Source organism: Semicossyphus pulcher, unplaced genomic scaffold (assembly GCF_022749685.1).
Source record: "Semicossyphus pulcher isolate SPU_LCO1_2020_fin unplaced genomic scaffold, fSemPul1.0.p SCAF_10, whole genome shotgun sequence".
Taxonomy (NCBI): domain Eukaryota; kingdom Metazoa; phylum Chordata; class Actinopteri; order Labriformes; family Labridae; genus Semicossyphus; species Semicossyphus pulcher.
In genome coordinates, this window is record NW_027211604.1 from 31,787,751 (window position 1) to 31,799,893 (window position 12,143).

At 40.4% G+C, this 12,143-nt stretch overlaps 1 protein-coding gene across 13 annotated transcripts in view; it reads right to left on the minus strand.

The window, feature by feature from the left end:
• Positions 1–12,143, minus strand: part of dlg2 (discs, large homolog 2 (Drosophila)) — a 163,351-nt gene that overhangs the window by 140,005 nt on the left and 11,203 nt on the right. For 11 of the 13 annotated variants that reach the window (XM_069675111.1, XM_069675184.1, XM_069675218.1 and 8 more), the window contains exon 2: positions 10,966–11,034. In XM_069675111.1, the coding sequence (XP_069531212.1) occupies positions 10,966–11,001 (36 nt within the window). In that variant the 5' untranslated portion in view covers positions 11,002–11,034. Of the gene's footprint in view, positions 1–4,737; positions 5,112–10,965; positions 11,035–12,143 lie in introns of those variants that run through there. The other 2 variants (XM_069675149.1, XM_069675120.1) reach the window with 1 other exon arrangement.

The window sequence follows — 12,143 nt, forward strand, 5'->3', positions numbered from 1 at the left end:
ATAATGCACAAAAAACGATATTCACATAGTTTAACCTTTGTCTTTTTTTAGAAGGAATTATTGGATGTCATTTTTTGAAAGATTTGGAAACACTAGTTGGCATGCAGGTAGCAACAGTATTAGCGGCAGAGGACAGAAAGCTTTTTCAGAAGCAACGTGCTTACTATTTACAGTTGCACTGGCTTCTTGCAGTAGACACAGTAAGAGAGTTAGCCTTCTGTCCCGGGTGCAGTTTCAAACATTAACCTCTGTCTTTCTCACATGTTGTCCAACATTCATGTTGAAGTGGCAGAAACCCGTTTGGTCAGTTCACCTGTTTATATCCTGAAAGCTCTGGTTAAATATTCACACTGGCTTTTGCATGAAAGCCATTACCAAGCCTCAGTGTGCTGCCCTGCACTCCAAGTGCCTCATGCAGAGTGTTTTTCCTACTCTGAACAGTGTTTAGAAGCAAACTGCATACTGTTGTGTGTGGACCTGGAGGAGTACATGGCAGCATATGCTTTATATAAGGTTTAACTTCAGCCCACACAACTAAGATTAGCTGTCTTCCTCTCTTTGAAGCAGATCCACTCCTTCTTAGTGATACTGGTGTCAGGAGACTGCTTTTGTTTTAAAAGAGAGATTTGCTGAAAAAAAGGGTTTATGATGGACAGCTGTGAGAATTTGCTATATTGACCTCACAGTGTCAGTATTAACTGAGTCGTTGTTATTTCTAGTGAACAAAACCATGAACTCTTCTGCATATGCCATGTCCACAAATTCTGGTCTCTGCAAGTACCCTGACTCATATGAATACATTATACAGCAGTCACACTGAGCTCTTAGTGCTTGTATGACACTGTGAATATTAGATTCATCTCTTCTACCTTAAGTATTCTGGTCTCCATAATGAATGTCCACGGCATAATGATATGCAGTTCTCGTTCCATAGCCACATTATGTAATGCTTTGGGGGCATGGTAAGTATACTAGGCTGTAGTTCAGCATGAGAGGAAAAAAACACAGGAAGAAACCACTCCAACATGAGTGTTGATACTCTGCTGCTGTTTCTGTTTTTAGATCATCTCTCTCATCTGGATTCTAACAAGCTTTGGTGAGGTAATACAGCAAAGGCTTCTCTTTCATACCTTTGAAAGCAATCCAGGTCATGGTATTTCAGGATGTAATCCAAAAGGCAACTGGACTAGGTTGAAGTTCAGGAAGACGTTTCGCTCCTCATTCGAAAGGCTTCTTCAGTTATGAAAGAAAAAGCTTCATAACTGAAGAAGCCTTTTGGATGAGAGGTGAAATGTGTTCAAGAACTACAAACCTCGCCCAGTTTCCTTTTGGATTACATTTTACATGATGGCTGGAAAATGTACTGTTGTCATTGAAATCAAAGTTTGAAGTGAACTTTAAAACTGTAGATGTGTGTTCACACCCAGGTTTGTTTGCACATAGCCCTGGTGCTACAGAGGTTCACAGGTTTGTAGCACAGGCCACAAAATTGTAGCACAATTTAAACATTTGTTCCCATCTCTAAAAACATTGTGACATTGCAACTATATACAAAAACATAAATATAATGCTTCCACTGAGCAGTGAAAATCTCAGAAATGTTATCTCATCTAAATAATTTATGAGACCAAAAACTAACCATGGGTTGACAATGAACACAATTTTCCACTGGCACTCTGGGCCAGTAACTTTGCACATTAACTGGCCATGCCATTAAAACCACTGGCCCTGAAATAATGTTTTATTTCGGTATTACTTTAACATCAAATTTTGTTTCTCCCTATGTAAGGGTTCTTGTTACTGAATTTGTGTTCAATTGTGGTCATGGGCATAAGTGAGAATTTGTGTAAATAAGGAGGTTTATTAATAACGGTATTTTTTTAAACGAAAGCTTACTGTCTCCACACACACGACCTCACACTGTGTGTGTGCTGCAGGTGTGGCCGTTAAAAGCAAACACTCCACAGCACGTCCACTCTGTGAACGGTCCGTTTTTGTAGCCACAGAGTTAACGTGCACCAGGATGCGGTGCCGCTGATAAGGGGAATACACACACTTATAGCCACCTCATGTAACTGACTGCTTGCCTCGATCATCCTGCTGACATCATCTGTGACGGCAGAAGCGTCACACGCATGTTTACAGTTTACCGGCAGGTGACACACTTTGCTTGCATGTGTGTGTACAAAAACTAAAACGTGTGTGTTTATCCTGGTAATTACAATATTGAAAAAATCCATGGCGTGGCAGAATGTGACACTGTTGACGGTATTGAACTCTAACCGTTTCTGGAACCTTTTCTTTTTCAGCCTTAATATCTTTTGGCAGTTTCTTCTTTAGTTTCTTGCAGGGTCGGGGTCGATTTTGGTTCAGAACTTGAAAAAACAACTTCATTGTTTACTCTGATTTAATTTAGCTGGAAGCTAGCCTAGCCCGAATCCTATAGATGCAACGTTTTAGGAGTTATGGGATTGTTCCCCTGGAATTGTGGGAATTGGTGTTGGATGTATAGACTCACCGCAGCCGGGACATGGTTTTAGATCGTATGATAGACTACAACTACCAAGTAGAATAGCGATGTGCCATCGATTCACCTCACATACGATCAAGCACACAAACCCACTTCATAACAACAGGCATGTCTGACTCACACACAGATGCAAAACTGTATTGCACATGTGCTTTTTTCGTAGCACATGTCGCCCTGTACAGCCCTGAATGTATTTTAGAAAAGAAATGGTCTTATCAAGCTGTGGCAAGTGGAAGTTTTTTAAGATTGTGGAGTGAACAGCTGTATATAGGAAATATGGGGAAGAGCAACTGAGAGAGTGAGGATGACATGCACCAAAGAGCAGAGCTGTGCCTTGTGTGTCTCTTAGACCTACCTGTAGTGTTATCAGTTGAGCCTTCACTTTCAAGGACGGGGGCCTTGTAGGTTACATGTGCATATGACAGTCTCAACCCCGGGGGCCAAATTATTCGCAAACGTCTTATAGAGGGTCAAATCGGTATTAACAGTAAATGAAGCAGTTTTAAGTGAACATCTGTCTTAATCTGATGGGCTTCAGTGGGGCTTTGTGCGCTGTGAGCGGAGCTGCTGTTAAGACTAGCTTTGTTTGTTTCTCTGACAACTTAAGATTCAGATGTCTGATGTATAAATGCCTCTTTTTGAATAAAAGATATAGAAAGCAGGTGACGTGACTTGCACAGTAAGAAGTAATGTGAGCTTGAAATGTTTTCATGTTGTGTACATTCTGGCTCCATAACGAGTAAAAGAGTCACTTTGGTTGTTTTTGACATAGATTTGATCACGATCCAGTATCACCATCATATTAGGGCTGTCACTTTTCCCAAATTCAAGTTTGAAGGAATTCAACGTGAAATGGAATTTGTTTCCCCCAAGCAATCTAACTACTTTCTAATTATAATGTTAACACACTGATAATTAGGTTTCATGTTTTCCATCTTTAGCAGGTCAACATTTTCCAAGAGCAATGGTTGCTGAGGCTGACCCAAATATATGAGTTTTAAAGATATTTGGTTAGAGACCAAATTATTGACCTAAACATGGCCAGAATAAGAAAGACTATACTGTCCTTTCTGTGCTTCACACACCAATGGACAGGTTAACGGCTTTCAGGGGTACCTACTAAATGGGGCCCAAAACATTTAGTTGCCTTCTTTCTAGCAAACATACATACAACAATAGTATTACCTGCTCAAAAGAATCCTTTTTAAGTCATGACATATTGAAAAAAATTGTTATTGAAAAACTGATTCACCTTCAACATTCAATACAACTTCATTAACATCTCTGTATACTGTAATGCACATTACACTTCAAATCACTGTAATCTATGTTAGTTTTATGTAATTTCTTGTTACTTAAGTAGGTTTACTTTCAGATATATTTAGTTAAGATTTTAGATTTAATATAGTTGCTGACTGTAATTATTTATTACTGCCATTTGAATTCTTGGTTTATATCTGTCTTTCTGCTAGTGTTAGGGTTATTTTTACTGTGCATTTATTTTCTTCTGTGCTGTATTCACCTTAATAACTGCTGCTGTAACACCACAATTTCCCAGTTAGGGATCAGTAAAGTACATCTATCTCTCTGTCTCTCTCTCTATCTATCTTAATCATATCCTCATGAAAAAAGTGATAATTTCTTTGTCGTGTAAGATATGAGGAGAAAGACACAGAAGAGGAGGATTCCCCTCTCCAGTGATGCGATGCTCGTTTACACAGTGAACAGTGTATAGTCCAATACAAGCTCCATAAGACAACTAGAGAGTTCACTAAAAAAAGGTGCTTTAAGTTTGAGTAATACGATAATCTCATAATGCTTTTGAGTGGAGTTCACAGCCCTCAGTGCTCATGTGCTGCAAGTGCAGAGGGTTGCAGCAGAGCCACAAGCCAGCTGACAGAAGTTTAACCCAACTTCTGCTGCCATATCTCAACAGATCATTCGCTGCAGACTTAACATTACCAGTCATTCCATCAGGTAAAGTAAATATCCTCTGAAGCATCCTATAGCAAGAATAAAAAATCATCTCTTAACTTCAAAGCTCAAAGCAAAGCGATGATGAAAATGTGGTTGGGGGAAAACAAAAACTATTGCACATGCAAACATTTAGGAATAACCAAGACGGAGCGTCTCTCATCCTGCTTCACTGGTGTCTCACTCTCCCACAGTCTCTCATCCAGTGAATCATTCACCCATGTGTCTCTTACCTTGGTTGTGACAATGCAGAGACAATCCATGCTGGCCAGACAAAAAAAGGAGCTCTCAACCTATGCTCAATTTCATCACCTCGAATAGCACCACTTGAGGTCAAAAAGAAGAAGATGAAGAAAAATATCCCAATGTGAAAAAGCAATGAGGAAAGATAAAAGGTAGGGATTGCTGAAGAAGAAAAAGAGGGGGAGTAGAAGACACACACAAGGACACACACACACACACACACACCCAGGCACGCTCACACACATTCACTCACGCTGGGGAGGGAGAAAAGCCACGGCGGACAGACGTTACTGCATGTGGGCCCCTTGTGAGGATTGGGATGCCTCCTCCACAGCGCTGAAGGCAATCAAGATTCTGAACGCCATCTCTGAGCACAGCGTGCGTCATCAGCCAAACACACACACAAACACGCACACTAAAAAGGCTAAGTAGCTGGTCTGGCCTCCTCCAGCAAACCGAAAAACATTCCTGAGCTTCTCCCCCTCTCTGGTATCCACTGCCTCTTGTTTTCACTTCATTGTCTCCCGTCTCTCCCTTCTGTCTCCTGGCTGAGCGAGTGAGCAGCGTTACAGGATGAGAGAGCGCATGAGGGAAGAGAGTGAAGGACGAGAACGTCAGCTCAGCGGAATGAATTAGATTCCCATGCTCTCTGTCTCGCTGGCTATTAGCTGCAGTGGCAGACTGCTGAAATAAAACATTGGTTTTAATTTTGTCAGCTGAGAAGGGACAGAAGTCGGGAAGCAGCCTGTGTTTGAGGTTTGATTGGTATGGCATTTTAAGCATGTAAGAATGCTGGGATTGGGATATTTGGTTTAAAAAATAATAATTAAGCTCAAGGTTTGCCAGTTAACAAGCCACAAACTAATAACACTTGATATTCTACCAAAAATAATGAGGACAAAAACACTTATGCAGATATTAGATTTTAATAAAAGTCCATTCATGGCTTAGCTCTAGAGCTCTAACTATGTAGGCCTGTATCATCATACCCCTCTAATAATAATGTTGATGCTCTAAATATGAAGATACACCAAGACTGCAATACTCTGCTGATAATAGCAGCTATCATAGTGGCAGTGCATATGAATAATACTCTAATGACCATCTAAGCATAATACAAAATGCAAACTGTTGCAAAAATATTTGCGCTGACAACATTATGTTTTTGGCCAGAAGTGCAACGCTTAAAATTTCAATTGAACCAAAACAAACTTCACTGCATTGCAGTGAAACACTTGCAGCAAACGTTAAAGGCAAACTCACAATAGACTGTTTTAACTGCTTGTCATCACAAAGTGACAATCACTTCTTTCATTCAATTCCATATCAGATAACTGCATATGAATGAAGGCGATCATCTGGAGATTAGTGTCGTTTCTCAAACCTATCCTCACGTCTGACACGGCTCCTTGGACTGTAAACAATGACCCCTGCACAGAAAGTGCAGTAATTAAACATCAATATTTTCATTAAACACCTTGATATAAAATCTAACAACTTCTCTTAATAAAGAATTTAATAAAAGCAAGGACAACTTTGAATTTTCCCAAATTCACCCTTATCAGTTGTAAATATGTGAAAATCACCTTTTTGAACTTAAATTGTAACCTACTGTATTTGTATAATTTTTAACCAATGTCTGCTTGTTTTTAACAATGCTACATGCAACACTTAAAACACATAATTAATAGACTCTAATACATTATTAATTTGCAGGAAGCGTGTATCCATCCTGCAAGTACAAAATATTGCAATTAAAGTGCTAAAGAACATAAAGTTGATAAAACATGTTTGTAAAGCTCACTGGCTCAGTTAATACCAGATAATAAGAATCAAGACTGCGCCACGTCAAGCAGTAAAAGCCCATCTCCCACTAAACATTAGCCTTTGTGCTACACCACTTTCCCCCTGGATAGTCCCTGTACCTGTTTGCTGGAGCCATGCTGGTGAAGAGGTGTGTTGCAGAATTTGACCTTGATTACTGCTTTCATTTGTGGGCGAAGCAGTGCACCTTTACTCCCAGTCTCCCGTCCGTTCTTTCTGAACACGCTTAGCTGCTCAGGCTGCCTCTTCCAGAGCAATAGGGCTAATCTTTCAGGTGCGGCGGCTCAGGCAGCTTCGACTTATTGCATTAGAGAGGAGGAGTGCCTTAACCTCCTTTGTAAGGGCAGTTGTTGGTAAAAACAGTATAGGCGTTAAAAATTTTGATATGTCTATGTATGTAAAGGACCATGCGACACTGCTGGACAGAAACAGAAACTGGCCTTAATCTGACCATAACTAGTCCTCCTTTCAGTTTCTGACATGGCAAAGGTAAATCCTCAGCTCTGCTCTGTGATATCACTGCAGTGAAGACGCTAAAATAAATATGTGCTTAACCTTGTTAGTCAGTTGTTTATGGCACTGTATTCATTAAAAGCAAGAGGCAGTTTCTGCTTTGACTCCTTTGATATAATTTAAAAGTAAAAAATAAATCAATACATATAAATATAAATATTTGATATACTTCTCTTTCTGCTTTTCCTAACCACACACAGAAAGACCGGGAAAACAAATGAAAAACAAAACATACAGAAGCAAGTACTTGCCATGTCAGCATGTCAAATATTATTTGATTGTTTTCCACAAAACCCAAATACAAAGAGAGACATTCACTGAGTTATATAAAAATGATTGTAATTTGTGCATTTAAAGTATCTAAAGGAGGGTTTGTATAGATTTTCCTTTTCATAATCACATACTTTTCCAGACTCATATTTCAAGTCTTCTCTTTAGATTCTTCAGTTCATATTTGACACGTATGTTTGACATGTATGTTTTCCCATCCTTATGCTTTAGATTTGGGAACAAGCCATGTTTACCACTTCTAGTCAGACAGTGAATAATATTATATAATGGATCTCCCCACATTTTTAAGTCTCCATGATAAGTATGAAAAATGAGTTGAGAAAAAAGTGATATAATTTCATGTTCATTGTGTCTGTGGAGCCTTTTTTTTTTCAATGTTTCCATGGAAATGACAATGTACGCTGCCATACAGCTGTGATCTCTGGTGTCTGATTACCTTTCTGATAACTACACACCTACATTACTGATAATTGTTGTCTGCCACAAGGTGGCATAGTATGTCTAAGAAGCAGAGAGGGAGAAGTGAGTTGTTGGGAAAGTGAGTTGGAGAAGTATGCCTCACGCATCACAGTTAATAATAAAGCCGATGAAAAGGAGTCACTGCCTTGCTCATTACTTTCGCTTTGCTACCAGAACTACACACAACAATTGGCAACAATGATTTTCGTACCTATGTCTGCACGGTTCCTGCCATACAGTGGGGAACTGGCAATTCTGTTTATCAAATGGCGGAAAATGTTTAAGAATTACCTGTGAAGCTATGGAGGCGCCAACAGTTCAGAGAAAGCTCAGCATGCTAACGAGACTGTGCCTCAGTATATGGCAGTGCAAAGAGAATTAGCGGCTACATATGCTTATGCTACTATGGAAAATGAGATGCTGAGAGAACTCACTGAGAAGGCTTATGTACCGGAGGTGCGGGAGTGAATGTTATCGGGACCGTCTTTGACCCTGGACTCTGCCATTACACTTGTATGCCAGGTGGAGCACACTCTGGAATCTTCCACTGTGCTAACTGGTGGTGCAGCTGTGCATGCGGTCGCACAGCAGCAGAAGAACTGGACATTTTTCAAAAGTGTGCCGCTCAGCTAAGCAAGTTAGGGAAGTGCTGCCTGAAGTCGTGGTGCTTTTGGTGACCCCAGATAAAGTACAATGCTGCCGATAGGATACAATACAAATTGCAGATTGAAACTGCCTCCTGGGTACTGGCTCAGCAGTCTCCATTATACCAAAAAACAGACAATTTTCTAGGTGCTCACTTAAGTTGGTCACTTACTGAAAGGAGAACATCCCAGTGCTTGGATGTTTACAAGCCACTGTTTCACTTGACTCCATTACTGCTTCTGCTTCACTTCTGTTTTGTTGGGGATGGACTTGATGAGAGATGGACGCTCAACCATGAACACAATCACACTCCGCCTATTGACCCCAACCAAACTCCACCCACTGCACTTTTGATGGAAACAATCCCTGATTCCTGTTCAGTTGGCTGTGTCATAGGATTAATGCACAAAGTAAAGGTCCGTGAAGATGCTGTACCAAAAAAGTTACAGCAACTCCCCTTTGCTGTGCGTCAAGCAGTCTCTGAGGAACTCAAAATGCTGCTGAAGAAGTTGAATCAAACGAATTAAGGCCTCACCTTGGATTTCCCCAATCATGGTTACAACAAGAAAGGTAGGCAGAATTCAACTATGTGTGGATCATCATGAGCCAAACAAGGCCACTGTAGCTGACAGTCACCCACTTGACAGTGGATGCAGATCGCAATTTTAACAAAGTGAAATGGTTGCCACTTGACAGTCCAGTGCTTGCACTTTTCTACCCCTCCCTCCCAACCTTTGTGACCACAGATGCATCAGTGTATGGACTGGGAGGTGTGCTGAACCAAATACAAACAGATAAGACTGAATGTACTGTAGCATTTGCATCACGGTGCCCTAGAAACGTGGAGGTCATATCGCTGGGGAAGGTGCTTCACACTAAGAACAGACCACTATGCATTGACTTCATCGCTTGCCAACAAAGGGATTGGTCGCGCAGGTATGAGAGTGGCACGTTGGTCAGCTTGACTACTCTGTTTCACCTACGATGTAGAGTACAGACCACAGTCATGAAACCAGGCTGCAGATTGTCTGTCACATCTACCTATTCCCACCAATACAGCCGCAGTTGAGGAGCCTGATATGGTAGCACCTGTACTACCAGCTGTATCTGTGAGTGACTTTACTGCTTCCTCTGCACAATGATCTGAAATCACTCTCCACTAAATGGATGGCCCATCTGCAAAAAGAACAAGGATCCTACCTCGGCTCCATACTTACTGCCAGAAAAACTGGGATTGGACATTGTGGGTCCTTTTGAGCATACTCCTGTTTGGCATAAAACCCCTGCCAAAATGCACAAGTGCAGATATAAAGGGGTCGCGCGTGCAAATCAATCAGTCACGCACACATTATTTTCGTGAGCACTTCCGCAGCATTCCGCAACATTTCTCTGCTTGCGAGTGTAATATTGAAGCCTGTGAGGAGAAAACTATGTTTTGAGCGCGCGCAGAATCAGACCTATTGTTTTCCCAGTGCTGTCCTGCTCACAAACTTTCACCTGCTAGCACGCATTGTTGTTCATTTTTGGCAGTGAGTGGGCGGGGGTTAAGTGGGTTACGTTGCAACTCCGCATTAAAGTGTTTCCAGGTCTAAGCTGCTACCACCTCTCCTATTTACAACATGCCGCAGTGCTGTTTTCCTCTCTGTTTTAACTGTTCTGAGTCTACAAAACACTGTCATTTGTCTTTTTATTGATCGCCATGTGCATGTCACGGGTCCCTGTCGTGTATGTTATCGCAGATGGTGAAGTAGATTAATTAAGAGGTGAAGCGTTTGGCTTTGATCAGTGGATGCTATCGTTAGTTAACTTTAGCTTCAAAGCATACAAATGGTTGGCAACTGAAACACGAACAAGTGGGCTCACAGCAATAAAAATCCTTATAGAAACTTTCAGCCCACATCAGTAGTGGAGTTTGTTAACAAACGGACCAGAGTGACTACAGGTTGTTGTTCTAATCCAACAAGAGCGATGATGTGATCTACAGCAAAATACAGATATACTGTAGTTCTTCTCTGTGGGGGCTAATCAGTGATGAGAAATGATCTGAAATCTCTAGTTCATAAGCGGCTAGTGTCATTATTGTTTTATAGACTAAGCAGAAGACTAGAGCCGGAGATAATAGAATTATTTTCCAGACCACAGTTTAGCTTGTCATAGAAATGTCCAAAAGGATATTTAATGATATTATTGTCACAGCAATCTTTGTTGTGGCCCCTTCACCAATCCTCTCTTGAAGATACATGAATTTACTTTTATTTGCTCTGGTTGTTCTTGAGATTGTAGAGCCACAAATAATACACGCATTATATATTGCTGGGAAAAGGTGAGTTTGGTTCACACTGCAGTGTTCTACCATGCCATGAGTGAAAATGATGTAAAACCAAAAGCACAGATTAAAACAGAAAAAATCAGATGCTGGTAAAATCATTGCGGATTACAGTGCATTGTTTAGTATAAGAAAGAATGGCTACCAAAGAAAAACTCACCTCAAAGGCCCTGATGCTGGTTTCTTCCTGCTCCATCCCACTGGGCACTGAGCTGCTCTGCTCCCTCTGCTGGGGACAGCAAAGAGGTTTTTAAGTAACACTTTACAACCACACTCAAACTGTAAACACTGACCTGAGGGTAACTGTAGATACAACCAAGGGAATGGTTTCAAGTATTTTACAGACTAGTGCTGAAGTGCTGCAGCACCCCTTAAGCTAGGCATAATAAAAGTCAAAGGCTCTGACTCTGCACGTAATACAGTATAAATCTAATATAACTCAAATGGAATTTGAAATGTTGACAGTAAACCAGATAAATAAAAATGTATGTATGGATGTAACATATTTTTAATACACAGGGTAAAGTTGTAAAGGTTATGCAAGACTTGGCAGTGACAGAAAGATGGAGTCATCATTGGCTGGTCAGTCAGTCTGCTGCTCTGGTAAGTCTTTAATTAGAAGCTCAGATAGCGTAAGCCTATATGTGCCTGTGGCGACCAAAAATAAATCCCTGACACACTAAGACATACTATAAACCCTTCAAGCACGCACGCTTGCTTTATCCCTCCTTTTTATAGCAGCAAATTAAATCCTACTTTTTTTGTGATTTATTCAATTTAACATATAATTCATATGCGTTATCTAGATACGAACTGGACCCTAATGCATGCTGAGAGTAAATTTATGACACAGGCATCACTTTTGTAGTGAAAAGTAATGTTATGATGTTGGATGCATTAAAAGTAAATATTTTTACCCAGATTATATGCAAATGGTAATGTGGTCTTAATACTGTGACAGTTTCCCAAAAATTACTTTTTTTAAAAATCCCATTATATCGCAATATATTTAACCATGATATTGTATCTGCACATTCTTGCACCTATCAGGTACAATATCATGTAAGCAGCAATATATACAACCACATTTATATACAAAATGCAACTAATGAGTTCTTACTAACTTACATGTTTTCATTAATTCGTTATCTGTTATTTAAGGGTGGGAGAGACATTAAGGTTTCCAGTAAAATTTGAAGTAGGGATGTAGCAGTTTAACATTGGAGCCTCAACTCCAACTCAAGTGGCCACTTGAGGAACTGCAGGTTTTTGCACTTCCACATTGGCTTCATTTTTCAACACCAGAGGTTGCCGCTAGGTTTTAACCATAAAACAATG